The sequence below is a fragment of the Mirounga leonina genome, unplaced genomic scaffold, assembly GCF_011800145.1.
Source record: "Mirounga leonina isolate KUSES-001 unplaced genomic scaffold, KU_Mleo_1.0 Mir_201, whole genome shotgun sequence".
Classification (NCBI taxonomy): domain Eukaryota; kingdom Metazoa; phylum Chordata; class Mammalia; order Carnivora; family Phocidae; genus Mirounga; species Mirounga leonina.
Genome location: NW_023270504.1, coordinates 26,351,067 through 26,363,406, shown reverse-complemented (window position 1 = coordinate 26,363,406; position 12,340 = coordinate 26,351,067). Strand labels below are relative to the sequence as shown.

Sequence of the window (12,340 nt, the reverse complement as noted above, 5' to 3'; positions counted from 1 at the left end):
AAAAAAAATATTAGAAGCTAAATTACTTGCCCAAGCCACGTGGTAATAGAGGTACAGAGTGAGGCCTAAAGTCTTGGTTGCCTACCTTCCAATGTCGCACCTATTACATTGCCTAGAGACAGTGTTAGCAGTCACCTCCTTCTTCCTCCTCAACCAACACACACACACACACACACACACACACTCACATACTCACTCATTCACTGCTAGCTACTGCCTCTTGTTCCTGAGCTCCAGGAAAACCACACTTACAGTGTGGTAATTGGCTTTCACACCACCCAGTGTACAACATTGACACTGAGGAGTGGAGAGTAACCAAGCAGTTCACAGAGTCAGCGGTGGGGGCGTTTGCCAGGCATTTCTTTGTTGGCAGAGACAAAGGCTCTGAAGCTTAGTTGAAAAATCCAATGGGTGGTGGCTGAGTCCCAGCTGAAAGTGTGAAAGCCCTTATTATGATCCTCATCATCATATTTCTACTGGTGGCATGAGCCTGCTAAAAATAAGGAAATTATTTCCCAAGATTAATAAAAAGAAAGGAAGAGGTTGGGAGGTGGGGGTTTGGTGTCTGGCTGGGGAGGGGGAAATAGAAGGCAACAGACATTAAAATAGCGGCAAATGAATACTGTGTAATTTCAGACAGCTGATAATGTCACGCTGCAAGGTTGGTAATTCTGCCGAGATAATTGCCCTTCCCCAGATTACTGTCTTTACCCGGGAAAGAAGTGATGGCTGTGTGTGAGAAATCACGCTGCTTCTCACTTCATGAGCAGTGGCAGTGATCAAGGAGAGATCAGGCTTCAAGTTCAAAAAATTTCATCCATGCATGAGGACTTTCAGGAGTAGAGACACAACTCTTAGAGCAGAAAACATGATCAACTCTTCTTCCACAGATAGGGAGACTGAGATACTCATGGGATGACTCAGACATTTAGATGACTCTAAAGAGTCACCCTTCATCTTCCAGCAAGTCTGGGTCTGAAGAATTATGATTTGACATGACTGGCCACTCATGGGTTTTTTCCCTGCTGCAGAGAGACTGTCTGCTGGAGAAACCACTGAACCTGGACTCTGCAGACCTGGGTTAGAAACTGGGATCTTGGGTTGCTCAGCCTCAGCTTCTTCTCTGGGGCAAACCTCCAGGTGATTGTCCATCAGTACAGTGAGAGGATTTGATTAGCTAACAGCTTAGATTCTACTCAGCACTTAGCACTCAAAACTCCATCCTTGGAGTCTCGCTGGGAGGGGCAGGAACAGGGTAGCAGGCTGTATGATGGTCCTGCAAAGATGTCCAGGTCCTCACCCCCGGAACCTGTGAACACATTACCTTATATGGCAGAGGGGATTTTGCAAATATGATTAAATTAAAGATCACAAAATAGGAAACCAGTATAATCACAAGGTCCTTAAAAGACGGAAGAAAAGAGAAGGCGATGTGACAAAGGAAGCAGAATTAGAGGGATGCTATTATGCTGGCTTTGAGGATGAAAGAAGGGGCTATAAGCCAAGGGATGCAGGTGGCTTCTAATGAATTCTCCCTGGAGCCTCCAGAAGCAACCAACCCAAATGGCACCTTGATTTTAGCCCAAAAAGATGCATTTTGTACTTCTAATCTCCTGAATTATAAGATAATAAATTTATATTGTTTTAAGCCATATCGTTGGGGTAGTTTGTTAGAGCAGCAATAGGAAACTAATATTAACAGGAAGGTCAGGGGCCAGACGATGACTGCCTTACCCCCACACCCACCACTTAGGGCATCGGAGACAGTTTGACTTCCCAACAAACTGGGAGCCCATAGCTCCGTGACTGGGTTAGCCAGAGAAAGGCCACTAATATAATAATACCACTAGTCACTCCAAGCAACTAATGCAGACGATTTAGGGCCTGTGCATTCATTTGGCACCTGTCAGTTTACATAGACTAGCTAGCATTAACAATATTAACTAATATTAATTGAGTGCTTATGATTTTCCAGACTTTTTAATGCTTAAAGCAAGTACAGAGGTAGGCAGTTTTAGTGTCTTTATTTGACAGACAAAGTAACTGAGGCCTAGAGAGGTTGAGTGTCATAATGAGTAAGAGGTGTTGCTGACACTCGACTGGGATCTACCTCAATCCAGATCTCATCCAGGAGAACTTCACAGCCCCTGAATTCTTTATGCAACACAGCATCTAATAAAAGGACCAGACTCCTTCCCTTCCCCCATCTAATAAAAGGACCAGGCCCTCTAGGACACCAATTCTCAAACTTTGGTAGTATCAGAATCACCTAGAGAGCTTGTTGAAATGCAGATTCCTGGGCTACATCTCCAGATACTCTGATTTAGTAGGTTTGAGAAGAGGCTTGGCAGATAACATTTCTCATAAGCTCCCAGATGACCTTGACACAGTGGTCCATGAACTGGTGTTTGAGTAGCAAGCCTCTGGGAAGCCTACCTCCAGGTCCTAATCCTGTTTCATGACTAAACCATCTTTTTGTCAAATCAGAATAAAGAGGATTTATTTTGATAGGGACATTGAGAAAAATGGGTGCTGTCTGGCCTGCATGAATTATACAGTGACCACATGTTTTTCCAGACTCAGAAATGATGCTCCTTCCATAGTAATAAAACTGTCTTACCTTTGCTTAGCATTTTTAAAATAAAGTACTTTTTTTCATATATCTTGATACCTAACCTAAATTCATAATATATCTTTATGCAACGTGGGCAAAAATTCAGCTGGAAAAGCCACTGGATATAAAATTCTCAGCTAATGCCTTCCTTGATCTGGATGCCTAGGCAGAGAGCGAGGAAATCAAAGTTGCAGGTAATATTGAAGAAGTAAAAAACAATTCAAATATCTCTGACCCTAACAATACCTGAAGCTACTGGCTCACAATTTCAAAGTCAGAAAGTTATGAGTGAATACCATAGTGAGGTGTATTGAGGGCAAAAAAGAGAGATGAGAAAAATAGTCAAGGATGCACCTATAACCCACCAGCTCCTCAGTGGAAGAGGGAGGGGGGAGAGAGGGAAACCATTACTCCCAGCCCCTGTGCATCTAGGTCACTTTCATTTCTATGTTTGGCCTCTGAAAATGCAGTGGGTCCATTAATGAATTTATTCCTGGATTAAATGTGGGGAAGGAGGGAGGGAGGGAGAGAAAAAGCCTAGCTCCAGATGTGAGCCTTGATTTGTGAAGGGCCTCTCATCTTAATCCCTGCACACAGGAAATCCTAGCACTAGGCCTGAGGTCTCTCTCAGGATCTGGGTCAGTTTAGGCATAATCGTTCCCTCTCTGCCACTCACTGTCTTCTGCTGCCACCTCTCTCCTCTACACCCCACAAGCACACACTCATTTGCTTTGGTGATTTCCAAGGCTTCCTTCCCAAGGTGTTGGACTGAGAGGCAAGTGAGAAGGGAAGGGGAGGGAAGGAAGAACAGCTGCTCCCCTCATTAAGATGTTTTCCACTACAGATCTAGAAGCAGAATGCATCTGGGAGAGAGGATTGGGTGAGAGACAGTTTTACCCTTTCGCTGATTAATACTCTATTACCCATTATTGCTTGATAATATGCTCTTGTGATATGTTACTTAATAGTAATGAGCCATAGAATTACATACTTTGTAACATTTAGCAGTGAGACCTAGCTTATCAAGGACGCATTAATCAAGTTTTCCTCTTAGTTTTGTTTTTTTTTTAACAATGTATTTTGGTTTATGTTAACTATGCTGCCTCCTATTTGGTTCTCCCTGGTCCAGCCTACGGAGCTCTGAGACCTTCTCTCCTGACTCCCAGAACCTCTGTGTTTCTTTAGAAAGATGCTGACCAAGTTGCTGTGGGGACGTCAGGGGAAGACAAGCTTTCCTAATCTGGGGGTGACAGCTTCCCTCATGGAGGAGACACAATGGTGGTTTTGTTCAATTTCCCTTTATAACGAAGAGGAGATTCAGGTGTGATGACAGTAATTCAACATAACTGGCTCACCAGAGTGATAGGAGGGGGACTGGGGAAATGACTCAGAGTGCACCTCTCCTCCTTAAGAAATCTAGGATCTCCCAGCCAGGCACAGTGCCTGGGGATGCTTAGAGATGGGGTCCCTTTGACAGAAACAGAACCTCTCACCCTCCAAAGGGAGGAGCATAAGTAGCTGAGCCCTGAGCCCTGGACTGACTAGTTACTACTTTTACTGATTTGTCAGTCTGGCCTCTTGCTAGGACCCTCTCATCACATTTTTGATGAGGTTCCCAGGTCTGTAACCCCGTCCAAGGTGGAGAAGCAAAACTGATGTTTGACAGGAAAGACTGGTGGCATAATTAGAACAGAATTTTAGGGGCACTTGGGTGGCTTATTCATTAAGCGTCTGCCTTCAGCTCAGGTCATGATCCCAGGGTCCTGGGATCGAGTCCCGCGTCCGGCTCCTTGCTCGGCGGGAAGCCTGCTTCTCCCTCTTCCACTCCCTCTGCTTGTGTTCCCTCTCTTGCTGTGTCTCTCTCTGTCAAATAAATAAATAAAATCTTCAAAAAAAAAAAAAGAACAGAATTTTATTTTTGCCTCTTCCTGTTCCTTTAAAATTTGCCCAATGGTGGAAGCTTTTCCCTTGATCCAGATGAAAATTCAGTGGATCTTTATGCTCTATGGTTTAGTGTTATATAATAAACAGAATTATAGTAACTTTAGGTCTCAAAGGCTCTCTCAGATTGGGAACTAAATTACACAGTCCAATATATTAAACTGTTTTTAGCCGCAAAGTTGTTTTTATACACAAAGTTGAGGTGGGTTATATAGTAATAAATAATGCATATAATCTGAACAAAGGGCCTTCCCCTATCTGGCCACCCAAATGAGCCTTACATTTTTTTGATTGGGTTCCATGTCCACAATCACTTTGTGTATTTAGTTAATCTCAGAACTCACGTTCAGTTCCTTTCCCTGTTTCCCCTCCCTTACTGTTCCGTAGCCGAACTCCTTTCTCTTGGTTTAATTGCATTTAACATATACCTGTTGAAATTCATGAGATGAATGTTTGGTGGTGTAAGGAAAATTGGGGATGAGTAAAGTATGATCTTTGATTTCAAGATCTCTCTATTTCTCTTTATTATCTATCTATCCAACTACCTGCCAACCTACCTACATATGATAGATTAGATAGATAGATAGATAGATAGATAGATAGATAGATGATAGATAGATAAGAGAGAGAGAGATAGAAGAAAGGTAGACAGACATAAATACACATTAGAGATAAAGTTAAGATATATTCTGGTGGAAATTGAGGGGAGAAGAGGCTAAAACAAGTTGTGGAGGGTGAACTAGAAGTATATTGGCACATTTGCTTTAATAAAGATACAAGCAAAGTATCTGAGTGTGGAAGAAAGGAAGTATTATGGCCTCTTCCTGGGGAGCTCATGAAACATGACCTAGCAAGCTCTTCATAATCTGGACTTCCTCTACCTCTCTAGCCTGATCTCACAGATCTCTTTCTGAGCCCCCCCATCAACTACCCTAACTTTTAGTTCCTCAAACCAGCCCTAGGGCCTTGGAACACACTCTTCCATCCACCTGGAATTGGTTGTCTTCCTCATCACCACCTCAGGAAAGCTCCCCTGGGTCCTAGATGGGGTCAGGCTCCCAGCTATTCTCACAACACCTTATATTCTAGATGGTACTTCTTAAAATTGTGATTAAACAACCAGTGTAAAATTAGATGTTTAGTGGCTTTTGCCTTCTCCAAGATAGAACTCCACAGAGGTTAGAAAATAAGTCTGCCTTGGTCATCAGTATACTCCCAGAACCTGGAACAATGCCTTGCACATAGTAGACACTCCATGAATTATTTTCTAATGGACTAATAAAGGTGGCATTTAGAATTTTTCTCCTCTTCCTCCTCTTCTCTCTCTCCTTCCTCTTCGAGCCCAGCCCTCCTTCCCATCAATGCCTTACTTCTCCTACTAATACTCATTTCTTCTTGGTTCTGCACACCTTACCAGTCCTCCTGTGGTCTGCTAGGACCAGTCCTATGAATTAAGAGAAGACTTCCCATTTGTCTCCTCTGTATAGCTCATTCTGGGGGACATAATCTAGGTGCTCCAAATAATTCCTTTAGAGACCCTGTCTGGGGTTTGTCTGAGAGGAGGTGGCACACCATCATAACTGTGATCTCTGGACAGGAGCATCAGCATAGCTGTGGGGCTTGTTTGAAATGTGTTCTAAGCTCATCCTGCATTGGAGTCTGTGTTTGAACCAGATCCTCGGGATGGTGCACATGAAGCTCTGTTATAGAGGGGCGTATCTCTTAGGATTAGTCGGCTGGAGCAGAGGGTACGTTTCAGTTATATGATGTGTCAGTTAGTGTTGGAGTACAAAAAGTTTACTGGGAAGAAATGGAAGAAAGAGAAAAGAACCTACGGAAGCCAGCAGGGAAAACCTTCAGCCCCTGGCATTGACCCAATGACACCTGCGAAAGGAAAGGGAGGAGGAAGAGGGGTGAACAGAGTCTCAGACTGCAACGTATTTCTTACAAAGCCGTGGCCGACCCAATGGGGGGAGATTCAGAGCAAAGATGGCACAGCAGAAGAGTTCTGCACTGACCAGAAATGGCCAGATGCCCGTACCCCTGTCGTGCTCAGTCATTGACAGAGGGCTGCCCAGGCACGGCCCTAAGCTGCCAACGGCTGGAAACTCGCAGCTAATTGCACTCCTGGAAGCTGAAAAAAAGCAACTTCTTTCTTTAAAGGACATCCTGCCAGTATACCACCCTGGCTGCCACATGTGACATCTGAAGCTAATTTTGTAAGAAACCTATCAAAGCTGGGAAATGTATGGAAAGCAGATTTAAGAAAATACCACATCAAGGAGGCCTGGTCTGTGTGCTTTTCCAGCACTGATTATGTTGTGCTCTTATTCTTCAGGGAACAGACTCTCTAAGGGCCCCTGGAAGACAAGGTCCAGAGAATCTCTCCCATAGGGAACTCAAGCAGAGCTCCTGTGAACCAAGATGGTATCCTTGTATTTACAAGATGCATGAGTCAGTAAACAAGACTCAGTTCCTGTGGGTCTCTGAGCTCACTCTCTAGAAGCTAGTCTTCCAGGGGCAGACCTGATCCTGACAACCTCAGAGCCAGAGAAGAATAAAAACCCAGGGCAGATGGAACAGAGTTGGCAGAGGCCTGAGGAGGAGAGTACAAGGCCCTGTGGTTACAGTGATGCCCCCACATATTGATTTTCCCTTTCCTGCCCCTTCCTTACCCATGCACATCTGCAAGGACAGCCAACCTCAAGCAGAGAGTCACACAATGAAAACAGTTACAGCACCCAATTCACATCCACCTTCATGCAACACACAAAAAGACCCCATGCACATCTATTTCTCCAACCCTGACATAAGCTTGTGTGTACACACCTTGCTATTCCAACAAATGCCTGTGCACCCTGTAGCAAGTTTCCAAAACTTCCCTCATGTGCAGATATATTCACAGACAAGGGGTTGTGACATCCACATATATAAACAGTAAACAATATACAGGAACAAAAAGGGACACACATTCAAAAACTTCGAATGAACTTTGAACATTCAAAAACAGTGACTTTATGGTAACTTAAAACCAACAAATACCTGGAGGGTGTGTCTGGAACTGGCAGATACATCTTGAAAGATATTTCCATTGGCCACAGATGCCCCCTAAAACCCCACAGGGGCTGGGGCCCATTTCCTGACCCTGAAAGACTTAGCTGTTACTCAGCCATCCCCCTGCCTCCTGCAGGAGAAAACTGAAGCTCTCAGCCCCTATGCTGAGGGGTAAGGCGCACTTGTACCTGGAAGGGGGGTTACACATTTCTATAGAGGAGTGGAGTGGAGGGAGCAAGGGCTCAGAGTCTGCTCACTTGGGCTTGGGTTTGAATCCCAGCCTCACCACTTTCCACCTGTATGCCCCTTGGCAATTTAGTCACTCTCTGTATCTCATTTTGCTCACCTATGAAATGGAGATAGTAATAGTACCAAGAAGAGAAAATACGTTGCTGTAGGAATACACCAGTCAGTATTTGCAAAGTGCTAAGAGCGCTCCTGGGACATCACAGGAGCAAAGTAAGTATTGCTTCTTATTCTACTCCTGGGAGTCCTCCAGCCCTGGGATTGCGCAGCCTCCCTGGCCCCTACCCCTGCTCCCTGCACAAACCCCCTACACAAAGCTGCAGTTGCCGGCTCCAAACTTCACCAGAAAGGAACAGCTCTTGCTGGGATCTCTTTCTTCCTCCTCCCCTTCTCCCTTACAGGTTTTAACAAAAGAGATTTGTGAGAGCCGGAAGTTGTATGTCCTCAGGGCTAGGAAACCAGACAACGAATTTGTCCCAAGGGCCAGGACTTTCCAGACTTTCCAGACTGGGAATAGGCTGTCCCCAGGCAATGGCAGCCTTTTGGTGGGTGTATAGGAAGATGGGAAGAGAGAGGTTTCTCCACCATGGGTCTGGAGGTATCTCCAGGTCCTTGTGTCTCTAGAGCTATAGATCCCCAAGGCCCATAGCTCTGCCCAGCCCCTTCCTGTCTGTAATTCTTCCCAAAGAAGAGACAAGAGTTAGTTACTCCTCCAAAGGAGGATTGTAAAAGGACTGTTATCTCATGTCTCATTCGTCCAACCCAAGGCAATTCATTTCCCCTGGAGTCCACTTGGCGTTCAGCGGGTTCCCAGGTGAACTGAAATCCACAGCTATTCTCATCGGGTTGCCCTGGGAGTTTCGGCGCTCTCGGTACAACCTGTTCCTCCAGCCTCTCCGCTCCCTACTCCCTCCCTCCCTCCCTCCGCCAGGGCAGCTCCCTTCTCAGCCCCCCTTCCTCCCCTCGCCCCGGGCCCCAGCTGTGCCCTCCGGGGAGGCACCCGCTGCCGCGATACCCGGGAGGGGAGGCGGGAGATGGAGGAGGGGAGGGGACCGGGCGCGGGGAGGGAAGAGGAGGGGGAGCCGCGCAGGGTGGAGGCCGAGCGCCGCCCCGCAGCCAGAGAGGGGCGGCTGAAGGTTGCATCTGCTGGAAGGAGGCTTTTGGCTGCTTGGTAACTGGCTGCCAGAACCGAGAGCGAGGCAGAGAGCAGGGCAGCAGCTTCTTGACGTCAGGACCGAGCCAGGGGATCGCGCCAGCAGCCCCAGCCTGCCCCATAAGGGTCCGGCCGACGGCGGGAGAAGAGCCGAACGCGAGGCGCCCAGCTGGGCGTGAGTGGGGGGCGCGGACGCCTGTCGGCAGGGGCGCAGCATGCCCCCTGCCCCCTGGCCATGGAGATCGCCCTGGTGCCCCTGGAGAACGGCGGTGCCATGACCGTCAGAGGAGGAGGTGAGGCCCGAACAGGCTGTGGCCAGACCATAGGGGGAGAGCTCCAGTGTCCCCCGACGGCTGGGCTCAGCGATGGACCCAAAGAGCCGGCGCCAAGGGCGCGCGGCACGCAGAGGGGAGTGGATCCGGGAGGGCGGCCTTTGCCATCGCTGCCCCAGGAGCCGCCGCAGCCTCGACGGCTGCCTCCCGAGGACGAGGAGGGAGAAGGAGACCCCGCCCTGGGCATGGCGGAGGACCAGGTGCTGGGCGCGGGGCCCCTTCACCACCAGCGCGTCCTTATCAACATCTCCGGGCTGCGCTTCGAGACGCAGCTGGGCACACTGGCGCAGTTCCCTAATACCCTCCTGGGGGACCCGGCCAAGCGCCTGCGCTACTTCGACCCCCTGAGGAACGAGTACTTCTTTGACCGCAACCGGCCCAGCTTCGATGGCATCCTCTACTACTACCAGTCCGGGGGTCGCCTGCGGAGGCCGGTCAACGTCTCCCTGGACGTGTTCGCAGATGAGATCCGCTTCTACCAGCTGGGGGACGAGGCCATGGAGCGCTTCCGAGAGGACGAGGGCTTCATTAAAGAAGAGGAGAAGCCCCTGCCCCGAAACGAGTTCCAACGCCAGGTGTGGCTTATCTTTGAATATCCAGAAAGCTCGGGGTCCGCGAGGGGCATCGCCATCGTCTCGGTCTTGGTCATTCTCATCTCCATCATCACCTTCTGCTTGGAGACCTTGCCTGAGTTCAGGGATGAACGGGAGCTGCTCCGCCATCCCCCAGTGCCCCACCAGCCTTCTGGGCCCTCCCGGGGCGCCAATGGCAGCGGGGCTCTGGCGCCTCCCTCTGGCCCTACGGTGGCACCTCTCCCGCCTAGGACCCTGGCTGACCCCTTCTTCATTGTAGAGACCACGTGTGTCATCTGGTTCACTTTCGAGCTGCTTGTACGCTTCTTCGCCTGCCCCAGCAAAGCAGAGTTCTCTCGGAACATCATGAACATCATTGATGTGGTGGCCATCTTTCCCTATTTCATCACCCTGGGCACTGAGCTGGCAGAACAACAGCCAGGGGGTGGAGGGGGCCCCGGCCAGAACGGGCAGCAGGCCATGTCCCTGGCCATCCTCAGAGTGATCCGCCTGGTCCGGGTGTTCCGCATCTTCAAGCTCTCCCGCCACTCCAAGGGGCTCCAGATCCTGGGCAAGACCTTGCAGGCCTCCATGCGGGAGCTGGGCCTGCTCATCTTCTTCCTCTTCATTGGGGTCATCCTCTTCTCCAGTGCCGTCTACTTCGCAGAGGCTGACAACCAGGAGACCCACTTTTCCAGCATCCCAGATGCCTTCTGGTGGGCAGTTGTCACTATGACCACGGTAGGTTATGGGGACATGAGGCCTGTCACGGTGGGGGGCAAGATCGTGGGCTCGCTGTGTGCCATCGCTGGGGTCCTCACCATCGCCCTGCCTGTGCCCGTCATTGTCTCCAACTTCAACTACTTCTACCACCGGGAGACGGACCATGAGGAGCAGGCAGCTCTTAAGGAAGAGCAGGACAGCCAGAGCTATGGGACAGGGCTGGACAGCGGAGGCCCCCGGAAGACCAGCTGGAGCAAGGGGTCCCTCTGCAAGGCTGGGGTGTCCCTGGAGAATGCAGACGGAGCCCGAAGGGGCAGCTGCCCCCTGGAGAAGTGTAACCTCAAGGCCAAAAGCAATGTGGACTTGCGGAGGTCCCTCTATACCCTCTGCCTGGACACGAGCCCGGAAACGGATTTGTAAGGGGGAGCCTGGGCAGACTGGTGGTAGTGGGGTGGGGATAGCGGAGGCCTCCTGAGCCTGGGTATCTACTTTATACCACAGAGTATTTCAAGCCCACCTTGAAGTCTGTCCCTCTTCTTTCACTTCTTCTCTCCCTCCCTCCCTCCCTTGATCCCCCATTTTTCCTCTTCTTTCCATGACACCAAGGGTTGCCTATTTTTAAAAAGTACCACATTCCATGACGCAGGAGCTGTTGAAATGGTGAGCACTGTGAAATGGATGTATTTGTAGCCAGTTCCCTATACCCAGCAGAGGGATAACCCAAACAAAAATGACTTTAAATAGCCCAGATCCCAAGAGATTTTGTAACCCCCTCTATGTGTTCCAAATTTGCTTTACATATGATTTTATTTGTATGTAGGGGAAAATATTATTTTTATGGCCAGCAAGTGGATTTTTGTACTGTAGTTCAGATGGAGATATTTTGGATACATTTTCCAGGAATGCTGTATTTATGGAAGAGAGAGTTATTGTGATGTTTTATTCTGTGATATTTATATTAGAGCCAGAGACCCTGGTTATGGCTGTTCTGGTTCCTGTGTCTATAAGCCTCTCTCTTTTCTGAGATGTGGTATCGGTGTTTTGCGTCTAGGGCAAAGAATGTTCTGGAAGAAAGGCAAGACCGACCTTTTCTGTGCGCCTTAAACAATTCTTGTACCTTTCTTGAAAAGCATTTTAATGATGTTGAAGAAAGACTTCTGATAATTCATTCTCTTTATTTTTATCCCAGGAAATAAAATGTTGTATGGTTGAGGCAAGTGTTAGTTGTTTTTTATGTTTGTTAGTTTTTGTTGTTGTTTGAAATTTTAAAAAGGAGTCCTTCACTTGCTGTTTCTGACTTTGAAATCAGAGCAAACACCACCTTGACTGGGGTGGATTACTTGGAAAAGTAATGATTTTTTTTTTAAAGATTTTATTTATTTATTTGACAGAGAGAGGCACAGAAAGACAGGGAACACAAGCAGGGGGAGTGGGAGAGGGAGAAGCAGGCTTCCAGTGGAGCAGGGAGCCTGATGCGGGGCTCGATCCCAGGACCCTGGGATCATGACCTGAGCTGAAGGCAGACGCTTAACGACTAAGCCACCCAGGCGCCCCTGGAAAAGTAATGATTTGATTGTCAACTTCTTTTTGCTGGGCCCCCTCTGTGCATCACAGAGGGGTGACTTCTGTGTGTCTCAGTCTGTTTCTGACATGCTGCCTGATGGTGTGGTATCAGACGCAACTGTCAGCACAGTGTGTGGATACA

General features: G+C 48.4%; 1 protein-coding gene across 1 annotated transcript; it reads left to right on the top strand.

Moving 5' to 3' along the window:
* The first annotated feature begins 8,996 nt into the window (after positions 1-8,996).
* KCNA5 (potassium voltage-gated channel subfamily A member 5) lies at positions 8,997-11,852 on the top strand. The gene has a single exon (XM_035027896.1). The coding sequence runs from the start codon at positions 9,244-9,246 to the stop codon at positions 11,053-11,055; it is 1,812 nt and encodes a 603-aa protein (XP_034883787.1). The 5' UTR covers positions 8,997-9,243; the 3' UTR covers positions 11,056-11,852.
* The last annotated feature ends 488 nt before the right edge of the window (positions 11,853-12,340 follow it).